Here is a 12,332-nt window from a genome sequence, read left to right on the forward strand (position 1 = left end):
AGAGGTTGCTGAAGGATTTTAATCCTGCCTTCAGCATCCCCAGATGCCCCACAGACCCAAACCCAAGAGACCCAAGATCTTTCCTAAACCAGTTTCTCTCCATCCCAGCTGGTGCAGAATTCCCCAGCCAAATATTATTTTGACTCGACAAGCATCGTGACCTCCCTGGATGAGGCAGCAGTGTAAACAGGGCCGTGATGATCAGGAGCAGGGAGGGATGTTTGGGGATTGGGATCATGCACCAGTTCTGGGAAGTGCATTTTAAAAGTGATGGTGAAAAACTGAAGATGGGGCAGGACGGGGCCAGGCAGGGGCGGCTCTAGGGTCTTTGCTGCCTCAAGCAAAAAAAAAAAAAGGCCAGAGTGCAGCCGCCGAAGCAAAAGAAAGAGAAAGAAAGAAAAAGGGCCAGAGTGCTGCCCCAAGTGCTCGAATGCCGCCCCTTGAAAAGTGCCACCCCAAGCACATGCTCGGAGCGCTGGTGCCTAGAACCAGCCCTGGGCCAGGCCAATGGTTTGAGGGCTGAAGAAGGCACCTGGCAGTGAGAGACTGAAAGAGCTCAGCTCACTGTCTTTGGTTTCTCCACAAGTTCCTGGGGAAGTGCCTGTGCTTGGGGCACAAGGATCTTCAAAGGGAGATGAAACTGAGTACCAGGAATCTCTTCAACTGAGCAGAGAAGGGCAGAGCAAGAGCATATAACGATAGCTGAAGCCCAACCAAATCAAACAGGAAAGGAAACCCCGGTGTGGGACAGGGAGGGGGATTCACCAGGGAACCAGCTCCCTCGGTTAGGGGCATTTCTCTGTCTCTGGCTGGTGTCAGACCCAGCCTGGCTGCCTTGCTGGAAGAAGCGTTCACTGGACATCAATGATGGGGCTCGGTCCGGGGGAGCTGGGCAAGGTTCTCCAGCCTGGTCCCTCACGAGGGCAGATGGGAGGGTGGAATGGACACTGCTGGCCTGAACCTATGTGGATCTAAGCCTCCGGGGGTTGAACAGACAAGAGGGGAGTTTGCCATCTGCAGTTGAGAGGCATCAGTGTTGGCCACGACCCCAGCCAAGAGCAGGGAGGGAACCAGAGCAGGAAGGAAACTCCCCCAATGCAGAAGGGGATGTGGCTCAAAATTTCCTCTCAGAGAATCTCCACCCCTGACACATCACTGCTGGGGAATTTTTTTCATAGCCGGGTATGTGACCCTGCACTTCCGAACTCACTTCTACCTAGGGCCCCTCCCCGTCAACCGCTCTATATAAACCCCAAGGCTGAGACAGACCCACCAGTTCCAGACCCTGGATTTGAACCAAGGATGAAGCTGTTGCTGTCCACAGCCTTTCTCCCGTTCACCGCGGCCTTTCTCCTGCCCCCAAGGCTTCATGCTGGTGAGTGGAGTTGAGAAACTGGTTGATGTCTCAGCCCTGGGGGGCTCACGGTCAGAGTGGAGCTGAGCGAGTCGCTGAGTTTTTGGGTCCAAAAATCCTGGCAAAAGTGAGGTTCCTCCCAAAATAATTTTTTCTTCTAGAATGAAAACCCTAAAAAGATATTATTTCAAAGCAAATATTTTTTAATTTTTTCTATTTCCTTTGGGGTGCTTCCTTCCACCTGAAACAAACGTTTCTTTTTCTTTTTGGTTTCATTTTGGGATCTGTTCAGGTGTTTTTCACCCTTATTTTCTTTAATTAGCTGAGTTTTGAACCAAAATGCAATTGTGAAACAAAACATTGATGCAGAACCAATTTTGTTTTCTTTTTGATTTGCTGCCAGGTGCTTCCTTCAATCCCCCATAAAAATTTTGGGGGTGTTTTCTCATTTGATTTCCGCTCACTTTAAAGGGTTTTTCCTCACTGTTTTAAAGATTCATTTTTAAAAATTCACGCCATTTCTAAACAAAACAACATTTCAAAACAAAAAAGTGAGATGCCTAGAATGAAAATTGCCTACTTTTTCCAGAAAAAAAATCCTTTTTTTGCAGCAAAATAATCCTCAGGATTTGGTTCTTTTGATGCCCCAAAGTTGCATTTTTTGGCAAATTAACCAATTGCTTAAAACCTTTTACCTGGCTCTAGTGGTGAGATGTGGGAGATCAGGGCCCAAGGGCAGCGCAGGCCACACCAGGGGCCGGGGGATAGAATTAACCATCAGGCTTGGGCAAGTATCAGGAGATGGGACATGGGGCCCAATGATGAGAAGGAATCTCTGGCCTTGTTCAGAGACTGATGATGGCCAGGGCGTGGCCCCACAGACAGACAAATTGATGGGCATGTATGGGATAAAGGATGGATGGATGGATGGACAGGTCCACGTGGGAATAGGTAGATGTACAGCGGGTACATGTATGGATAGGGACCAGGCTGGTTGGGGTGAGGGGATAATCCAGGGGGAGGCTGGGCTGGGGAGCCCAAGGGGCTGCTCCAGGCGGGCTCGGGGATAGGCTGAGGGATTAGGGTCTGGGTTGCACTGGGCTCTTGGTCTCACTCTCCAGACTCCTTTTTGAACCCCTCCCTGTCTCTCTCCAGACTGGGTCATCGAGGGCCAGGAATCCCTGCTCAGCTCCAGACCCTACATGGCCTATGTGCAAATTGGGTCAACAGAAAGCTGTGGAGGATTCCTGATCCAGGAGGACGTGGTGGTGACGGCGGCTCATTGTAACTGCAACCTGGGGTAAGACATGTGCCATCCCACACCCCTGAGCCAGCCAATCTCCACCTGGAGCCTGGATTAGGGCTGGTGCCCCTGGAGGAGAAAGGCCCATGGGGAAAGGCTCCCTGAGCCAGCCAGTCCCCCACCCTGGGGCTGGACCGGAGCTGGAAATATATTGGCCCAAAGACTAGAAGTGTTTACAGGATGTGAAAATTACAGACTTCCCTGCGTGCCTGTTAGATTTTAAAGCCTAAACTCCGCAAACTAGATACAATCTTTGCCATGAACTCTCATCACTTTTTCTCATGTCCTGCTAACCCTGGAGGAGGGAAGAGTCTGTCCAAAGATGCTGAACCAAACATTTGGGCACCGTTCTGGACTTCAGCGTCTTTTGTGATGCACTCAGCAACCTCTCATATCCCAGATATTGACCTCTGTCTCCAGGGTCATTTCCAGGGACAGAGCTGGGCTTTCTGCTACTTTTGACCATAACCAGTAGATGGCGATGGTGCATAAAAAATTATTTGATCCTTTTTCTTATTTGTATGTTTCATTCATTCATTCCAGTAACCTTATTTCTGTGTTGGCCCAGCCTAGGCATCTGGATTCCTCCCTTTTTCTTTTACTATTTCAAAGTTACAACCAGATTAGGGCCTTACACGTTTCCAGGTGTGTTTTCCTTCTTCTGCAATGTAGTTCAAAGATTCATAGACTGCAAGATCATTGTGATCATCTCGCATGACTTCCTGTATAACACAGATGACAGACCATCTGCCAAATAATTTTGATCTACAGCAAATATTTAAAAGAAAAATCCAGTCTTGATTAAAAGTGGTCAATGATGAAGAATCCACCATGACCTTTGGTAAATGTTCCACTGGTTAGTTACAGTCCCTGTTAAAAAATCATACCATGAAACAATCATGTTTTGGGAAAAAAAACAAAAGAAACCCAGAATCCTTTATAGTGCCTCTGAATTTGAAATCAAATGACCTTGAGTTTCTTAGTATAAAAGAGGTTTTCCAATTGTTTGATCACTCTCAAGGCTGTTCTATGACCTCTCCCCAATTTATCAATGTCTTTCTTGAACCATGGACACTAGAACTGGACAATGGGTCACTCTGAATAGCAGAGTAGTGCGAAGGTCAGTCTTTTGGGGTCTCTTTAGCCAACCAGAATGGAGAAGGAGGAAGTCCATCCTTATGTAGGTGCATTAGATGGTCTCAGTGTTACTCAGTCACACAACTTTAGGTAGAAATCTGCACAGGGCAGGAGCAGGGCTGGTGTCCCTTCCTGAGGGCCTGTGATGGACCCAGCTTACCGTACAATGGGGACTAAAACCCCCATATTCTCCCCTTGGCTTTTCCAGCAACATCTTTGTCTACCTGGGAGTTCAAGACTTCATGAAGCCAGGACAGAACTGGCAACTGATCCAGGCCCGTCACTGGGTCCAGCACCCTGACTTCAACAATGAGAACTTTGACAATGACATCATGCTGCTGAAGGTACTGCCCCCATCCCATCACCTGTCCCCAGTGACCTCACACTGCCAGGGCACTGCCTCATCCCATCACCCCACCCCCAGTGACCTCACACTGCTGCACACTGCTGCAGGCACTGCCCTTATCCTACCACCTGCCCCCCAGAGACCTCACACTCACTCCCTGGACACACATCCATCCTACACCCAGGTTGGTGTTGCCCCACAGCAGCTCCGATACCTGTGCTGATCCTGGTCCGTTCTCTCTCTCTCATCCATGGCAGCTGTGGGACAGTGCGGAGCTGACCGAATGGGTGGTGCCCATTCCCCTGCCAGAGGCCAATCACCACGTCAGCCCAGGCACCGAGTGCAGCGTAGCCGGGTGGGGTCAGACCGGAGTGAATACCACCACCGACAGGCTGCTGGAGGTGGAGCAAGAGGTGGTGTCGGACGGCCTGTGCAAAGATCAGTACCAGCATTACAACCCCACCACCATGCTGTGTGCTGGCAGCCCCCATGTCAAGAAATCACCATTCCATGTAAATATCCCTCCGCCCTCTCGGAGCCACTGGGGGTACAGCAAGCTGCTCGAGGGAAAGGAACTGGTGGAAACCAGTATGGCCATGCCCCTCCCATGCTCCACTGCCCCAAGAAGGGAGCCCATGGTGCAACATGGGAGATGCAGCCCAGCCAGGAAGACCAGCACCTAGGATATCTCCAGCGAGGTATCTCCACCGTTAGTGCCCTTGTGCAAGGCGCTGGTGGAAACAGGATGAAATTTAACATGGGCTCATGCATGTAAGGACAAGTAACAAGAAAATTGCTGCTCTGAGTTGGGGGCTCATGAGCTTGAAGCAACTGAGGGGAACGGGGAGGGTGTGTCAGTTGATTGCAGCATGACTGTGGGCAGCTAGTGGGTGATGGCCAGGAGAAAGGTTAATACAATCCTGGGATGCTGCAGCCGAGGTGTCTCAAGTAGAAAGAGGGGTAGCCGTGTTAGCCTGGATCTGTAAAAGCAGCAAAGAGTCCTGTGGCACCTTATAGACTAACAGACATTTTGGAGCATGAGCTTTTGTGCATCTGATGAAGTGGGTATTCACCCACGAAAGCTCATGCTCCAAAACGTCTGTTAGTCTATGAGGTGGCACAGGACTCCTTGCTGCTTTCAGGTAGAAAGGGAAGTTTTAATCCCAGTGGAGAAGGCTCTGGGGAGAGCTCGGCTAGAATACGGTGCACAATTCTGGGCAGCCCTGGCCCAGAAAGAAGGATTCTGGCTGGACCAGGTGCCGAGAAGAGCTGGTGGAATGATCAGGGGAATGGAGAGCCGGTTTGATAAGAGGGGAGCAAAATACCTGGGCTAGCTTAGCCTAAAATACAGGCTGAGTGGGGTCCGATTGCTCTACAGATACATTAGGATGAGGGGAACACAGAGGAGCGAGATGATCATTGAAGCTAAAGGATGAATCAGGGGTGGGGATCAATGGAGGCTGGAGATGAGGAGAAGGTTTCTAATCATCAGAGGGGGAAGGTTCTGGAACAACCTCCAAAGGGAGCAGTTGGGGAGAACAGCCTAATCAGGATGCCAATGGAGCTTGATAAGTTTATGGATGGGATGATAAAATGGGGCTGTCTGGGATAGCGAGGACTTGACTCCATGACCCAATAGGGCCCATCCAGCCCTGTGTTCCCATAAGGGCATGAGGCCCCTTAAATACAACTCCCATGATGCACCATAACTAGGAATTGTTGGGTTTTGATTTTTTAGCAAAATGTTCCAGGAACAATGTTGATGAAAAAGGGGAACACCTGCCCCCTTGCATCACCACATGTTCTGACCCTTTCTACTCTTCACCATCAATGGAGGATCTACTAGTGAAGTCAACCCTGAGGCTACCCAAGAGACAGGATCCTGGGTGAAATCCTGGCCCCATAGATGTGGATGGGAGCTTTGATGTTGACATCTATGGGGCCAGGAAGGAATTGGAGCTGAGGGAGAGTCGGTATTCCTGTATCACGGGAATTGGCAACATTTCAATCTTTGTTTTCGAAGATAAGTTGATATGTCAATATTTTTGGCAGAATGTAAATTCCAAAAATAAGAGGTTGACTCAGAAATGTTGAAATGTTTCATTGCAACATTTTTAATCAAAATGAAACATACTGAAATGTGAACAGATTGAAACATTTCCTTCTGTGTGAACAAACTGCAGAGAGTCCAGAGGAGAGAAACAAGAACAAATAAATGATTAGAGGTTTAGAACAGCTGACCTAGGAGGAAAGGCTGAAAGAATTGAGCATATTGAAGCTAGAGAAGATGAGGCTGGAGAGGGGACATGATAACCATTTTCAAATATATTAAGGGCTGCTATCAAGAGAACAGTTAGCAAATGTTCTCCTTGTCCACTGAAGGTGGGACAAGAAGTAATGGGCTTAATCTGCAGCAAGGGAGATTCATGTTGGATATAAGGAAAAACTTTCTAACTCTGAGGGTCCTTAAACTCTGGAACAGATTAACTAAGGAGGTTGAGGAATCCCTGTCATTGGAAGTTTTTAAGGCCAGGTTGGACAAACACCTGTCAGGGATGGTCTAGGTTTATTTGGTCTGGCTTCCAAGTGGAGGGTTAGACTAGATGGCATCTCAAGGTTCCTTCCAGCCCAACAGTTCTATGAAGCTAGGATTTTGGTTGTTGAGTTCTCTCAAAATGCTTCATTTCAAGCCAGTTCAACATTAAGCTGCAGTGCCTAATCAGCACATTGCCTTCTGGGAGATTAGTTCAGGTTTCTATTTTCCTTTAAGTAGCTCCTGCCTGGACTACATCTCCCACAATGCACTGATTCATGGGATTCCCATGATGCCCCAAAGAGCTCAGTCAGAAGCAAATCTGAATTGCATTATGGGAGATGAAGTCCTCCACAGAGCCGAGCCCTTAGAAGAGAATGAAGACCTGAACTACAACACTTATAAACCATTGCATGAATAGTAAAAAGCAGTTTAAGATTTTGTTGTACTGATCACTAACTATAGAATATTCTAATCTGGGTGGAACTGGCTTGAAATGAAATATTTAATTTCAATTTTCCTGATACAAAAATGGAAAATTCTCAGGGAAATCAAAAAAAAATTATGGAAAATTTCACTGTTGTGGAAACTGCCTTTTCCACAGGTACATCATTCTGCCCAGCTCTAGATTTCTCTCTCTGCCCACCCATTTCTAGGCCAGTTGTGTTTGGGGACCAGGTCTGGGCCTTCAGCTACAGAGAACACCTTTCCCACGTGCTATCTGAGATCGCCAGAGGACAGGCCGGGCTGGGTAATGTCAGTCACTGATCTTCTTCTTCTTGTTGGCAGGGCGATTCCGGCGGGCCCCTGGTGTGTGATGGGGTGGTCCAGGGCATCGTCTCCAATGGAAATCCAGATGGGCGCCCCCCCCAGCATATACACAAGAATCTCCAAATTCATTCCCTGGATCAATGAAACTCTGCAGAAACTGAGTTAAAGGAGACGCTCCCTTTTAAAGGATGAATTTAGCCATACTGGGTTCCGTGCCTGTGTGTAACTCTTGAGATGGTTTATATTAGACAGATTTTTTTTCACTGTTAAAGGAAGGCTATGAATGGCTCATCCTGAAATCCTTTTGTGGCTACAAATGCCCCTTCGATGTACGAAATTTTGTTCTATTTTATTGTCACCCCAAGCGGCTAGTCAATGTTTGGGGCTCTGCGGGTGCTTTGCTTGAGAGTGGAAATTCACAATAGGGCCTGGTATTTACTTGATGAAATCTGGTTTATTTACAAGGAATATCCTAAGTCCTGTTTCCCTGAACACAAATCAGAATCAAACAGCAGCAGACAGCTCCTCTATTCGTTGTCCCAAGCCTGCCTCTCCAGAAAAGACTCTGTGCCCAAAAAGGTACTTCTCTTATCCGTTTTTCAGGGCCACATTTCTGTGCTTCCAGGTTATGTCTGCTGGCTTTTTTAATATCTGTCTGTCTCTCTTCTGTCCCCAGGTCTGTCTGCATTATATCTGTCCCATCCACATGCCACATTACCCAGAAAAGTATTAAGTGAAACCTTTCCTTCTGATTCATTAGAATTCGCACATGTGCATAGGGTTTTACATCACCCTAGGGGATTCTGGAGTAAGGGTAGGATTTTCACTGTTGAATTCTATACACGCTCTACAAATGCTGGTCATTTTTATGTCCATTAGTTTTCAAGGGTTTTCTACCATCAAAATTCCTAGCTGAAGTGTGTCATTGGTGTCTTAAAAACTTTCTTTCACCCAACCAGCGAGCAGGAATGGGGCCTTGCAGTTTTGGTGGCCAACCTATCATCACAAAGCATGGCTAGCCGAATTAAACAGCACATGAAAATAGGACATTGAAATGGTGGTGTGAAAAAAATGAAATTTTGAATGTTTTGTTTTGTGCATTTTGAGCCGGACCCAACTTTTATTTATTTTCAGTATTTTATTTTATTTTATTTTTCTCTCTCCCACCCCACAAATATTTAATTATTTATTATTATTGTGATACTGAATGAAGGTTGGAAAAACCCAAAAGAAGGAAACCTGGAAAGCATTGCTGAGATACATTGGGACAAAAGAAAGACTTGTGTCTTTCCAACTCTTTGGAAGATATTGAAAATGGACACTTGTTTGAATGACCGATGGCACTTGAGGGGAAAAAATCCATTTTTTAAAAAATAAAAAAAAAAGTCTTGTTTGAACAATTTGCTCCACCTTTTCTAGTACTGGCTTCTAGTTTGGATGCTGCATGTGTGAATGATCCAGGGATGGGGGAGGATAATGGGGTGGTGGGCAGGACATAGGGAAACTGGGTTGAGCCATAAACAAAATTAGAGCTAAATAACATGTAGGCCTGGAACTTCAGAGGTGTTTGGATGCCTAACACCCATTGAAATCACTGGAAGCCTAAATGCCTTTGTAGATCTGGGCCCCTAGCTCTTCCTGTGAGCAGATCTCAAACTGCTTTACAAAGGCCATTGGGATCATTAGCCCCAGATGAGGAAACTGAGGCATGGAAAGGGGCCATGACTTCTCCAAGGTCACCCAGCAGCAGAGCTGGGAACAGAACCCAGCCATCCTGAAGTGGAGGCCTGTGGGCTTGCTATTAGGCCACACTGCTTCCCCACAACTCACAGCAGCTGAGTCAGGCACTCCCAGGGCCTGCGGCCCTGCAGCCCCGTCATCCCAGAGCCTGTTAATTTCACTTCCTGTCGTGTATCCTCTGGACTCAGTACAGAGGTGGTACAAACATCTCCAGCACTGAGTTTCCTCCTGACCTTGTTTTGTGGGGCAGGCACTGGGTCCGCCAGGGCAGGGAAGGTCTCTGGTTGCAGGGGATGGGGCTGTAGCAACTACAGGGCTGTAATTACACCCAGACCCACCGTGACACCCAAATCCAGTAGCTGTGGGGCAGATACAGACCAAATCGATCTGTGTATCTCCACCCTTCCCTCCATCTGGCTCTCTCTGGTAACAGGGGCAGTGCTGGCCAGTGGTCCCCAGTACCAGGAGATGCCGTGTTGCTGATCCCTGTCTGGCTAAAGGCCAGATTTGTCTGAGCCAGAGGCATGAGAGAGAGTCCCAGAGCTGCCATCAGATGCCCTGGGTCCCTCCACCTTGACCTGATGCAATAACATTCTTTCAATAGACTCGTCCATTCCAAGTCCAGAAGGGATCACAGTGCTCCTCCCATCTGACCCCTGCATAGGTCCAGCCCTGGGACATCCCTGAGCTAATCTCAGCTCGAACTAGAGCAGAGCTGTTAGAGAAATGTCTCAGCTTCAGTCACATTGTCAGGGATGGAGAATTCAGCCCAGCCTTTGGCAGCAGCATCTGCGAGCCTGATCCATACCCAACCAACAATGAGATTTGAATGGCCAATTCCCAGGCAAACTCATTCAGACCCCGAGGCTGGAAGCTCTGGCCCGTGCGGTACAGGAAGGCAGAGGAGATGGTCTGATGCTTTCCGCTGGCCGTCACCTCTCCGGCTCTAGGAACAGCTCAGGATTATCATGATAGAAACCTTCCTACCTTCACAGGGTTTTCTTCTCTGTATAAGGAGAGTCAGGATGAGCTCTACCCTGACATCTGGTGGTGAATTGTGTCAAGTGTGGAAAAGAACTTCAGGGGTTGATCTGGTTTGCATAGGCACACCCACCCTGCCTAGCATGAGTGCACTGCAGTCCTAAATGGTCACTTTGACAGCTGTGGGATCTCCAATTTCTCTGTTATTGGGGCAGGAGGAATAAAGTGTTGTTACCCTGATTATGTGAATGAAGGACTATGAAACTGCTTTATGACAGAGGGTCTCACCATCAACTAAGTAGGACTCGCTAGACAAGGGATATAAGTTCCAAAACCCACTTAATTGAGAATGGTTGGTTTAGGTATTGCTGTCTGGTGGCATGGATCTTGTTTGAGGGCTTGAAACAGCAATTACACTGTCTCTTCTTTCCACTATGAAATAGCAGAGTTAATTTTGATTCTATTAAGGATCTAGTTACAGGCTGCTGTGCTGAATTCATTTTGTGCCAATGGTGCACCAGCACTGAGGCTTCCCTACTATGAGAAGAAATCACTAAAGAGCTAAGATCCCAAAGTGCTGTGTTGACTAGTGGGGGAGCCTGAAGATATATTGCTCAGCAGCTGGCAGAGCAGTTTGCAGGATGGTGAGTTGAGCTGAGCAGTTTGTGGGCTGGTTGGAGTGGCTCGTGAGATGGTGAGCAGAGGGGAGCTGAGCTGAGCAGTTTGCAGGCTGGTTGGCATGGCCTGTGGGATGGTGAGCGGAGCAGAGCAGTTCGTGGGACAGCGAGAGCAGCTGACAGGATGGCTGGTGGAGTGGAGTGGCTCGTGGTAAAGGCTGCAGCAGAACCCCACGGAGAGGCAGGGCAGTTGGCCTTGGACCATGTAAGGTGCCCCTTAACACTCTGTGCCCCTTTCTCCCCTCCACCCAGATGGGGAGGGGTGTAGAGCTCTGCAGATAAACTTTTGAACTCTGGGGCTGCACTGACCAGGGACAGAGACTTTTGGGTTGTTGGACTTTTGGGGGGATTTTTGGGTGCTGGACTCAAGAGACTGTTGGGGTGTTGGACTTTGGAATTTTGGGGTGATCTTTTGGGTGGCTGGACTTAAGACCCTGAGAGGAAAAGGACACTGCCAAACTAGTTTGGGGGTGGGTCTTTTGCTCATGGTTTGTGTTATGAATCCTGTGCCCCTCCCCCTCTCCTTTTCTCCACTTGAACCTTCTCGAATAGGTTATAAGCCTTGATTTTGACCATCCAGTCATGGGAATCATCTCACCAGGTTCCAGTCATATGAACTAGACCAAACTGATGCTCATAGATGAGCAGTTCCAATTCCTCATGTTTGTTTGAAAGGGTCCTAGTATTGAGGTACAGGCAAGTCATTTTTTCTCATTGCGTCTTTGGGTTCCTTGATTAATTTTGTTCTCGATTTTGTGCTGGGAGCTCATTTCTTCCCTCTTTTACCCACCCCTTTGACTATTAGTTTAACCCCCTCTTAACTCCTTCAGCCAGATTGTGCCCAGGGAGTTTAGTTTCCCTTCTCTGGAAGTGGAGGCCATTAAAACTCTGTAGCCCCGTAGACCTGGGAGACCAGATCAATGACTTGGAATACATCATAAAATCCTTACTGATAAAGTTTGCAGATGACACAAAAATTGGGGGAGTGCTAAATAATGAAGAGGACAGATCACTGATACAGAGACAGCTTGGACCTGTGGTAAACTGGGCACAAGCAAATAGCGTTTTTAAATACAGCTAAACGGAAATGTATACGGTGATGCTGCACCCCATATTCTTCATAGAGATATTATATGATTATGACATAGGTATGATGTATTTTATGCAAGATAAGTCATGTGAGGTGTCAATGGAAAAGTTATGATATGCTGAATGTGATTATCCTATTTGTATGCATGTATCATTTTTGTATCTGAAGTCATGAATATTGACTGCTTATCTATATCTCACATGTAGTTACACCTGGGTAATGCCCACGAGGCAAAAGGCTCTCAGTCTAGGTGGCTGGCTGGGAAGGGCCCCTTCAGGTTAATGAGTCATTAGGAAGAAACAATAGGCCTAAGAAGAAATGTATCTCCCACCTGGGGACCCTTCCTGAAGATGCAAGTAGGATGTTGAAAAATTGGAGAGGAGAGCCGCAAGAATAGTTC

At 47.6% G+C, this 12,332-nt stretch overlaps 1 protein-coding gene across 1 annotated transcript; it reads left to right on the forward strand.

Annotated features, from left to right (window-relative positions):
• Window positions 1–1,302: 1,302 nt before the first annotated feature.
• On the forward strand, window positions 1,303–7,964 carry LOC127031566 (mast cell protease 1A-like). Its single transcript, XM_050918497.1, has 5 exons — window positions 1,303–1,375; window positions 2,510–2,654; window positions 4,003–4,138; window positions 4,398–4,652; window positions 7,463–7,964. Exons 1-5 carry the CDS (start codon window positions 1,303–1,305, stop codon window positions 7,586–7,588), a joined length of 735 nt encoding a protein of 244 aa, XP_050774454.1. The 3' UTR covers window positions 7,589–7,964.
• Window positions 7,965–12,332: the final 4,368 nt, after the last annotated feature.

The sequence above is a fragment of the Gopherus flavomarginatus genome, chromosome 11, assembly GCF_025201925.1.
Source record: "Gopherus flavomarginatus isolate rGopFla2 chromosome 11, rGopFla2.mat.asm, whole genome shotgun sequence".
In the NCBI taxonomy this organism is placed as follows: Eukaryota; Metazoa; Chordata; order Testudines; family Testudinidae; genus Gopherus; species Gopherus flavomarginatus.

Excerpts from the sequence above, each read along its gene's own strand:
- LOC127031566 (XM_050918497.1), top strand. The coding sequence starts at position 1,303 with ATGAAGCTGTTGCTGTCCACAGCCTTTCTCCCGTTCACCGCGGCCTTT. Across the intron at positions 4,139-4,397 it reads ATGACATCATGCTGCTGAAG|CTGTGGGACAGTGCGGAGCT; the intron begins GTACTGCCCCCA and ends CATCCATGGCAG. Across the intron at positions 4,653-7,462 it reads TCAAGAAATCACCATTCCAT|GGCGATTCCGGCGGGCCCCT; the intron begins GTAAATATCCCT and ends TCTTGTTGGCAG.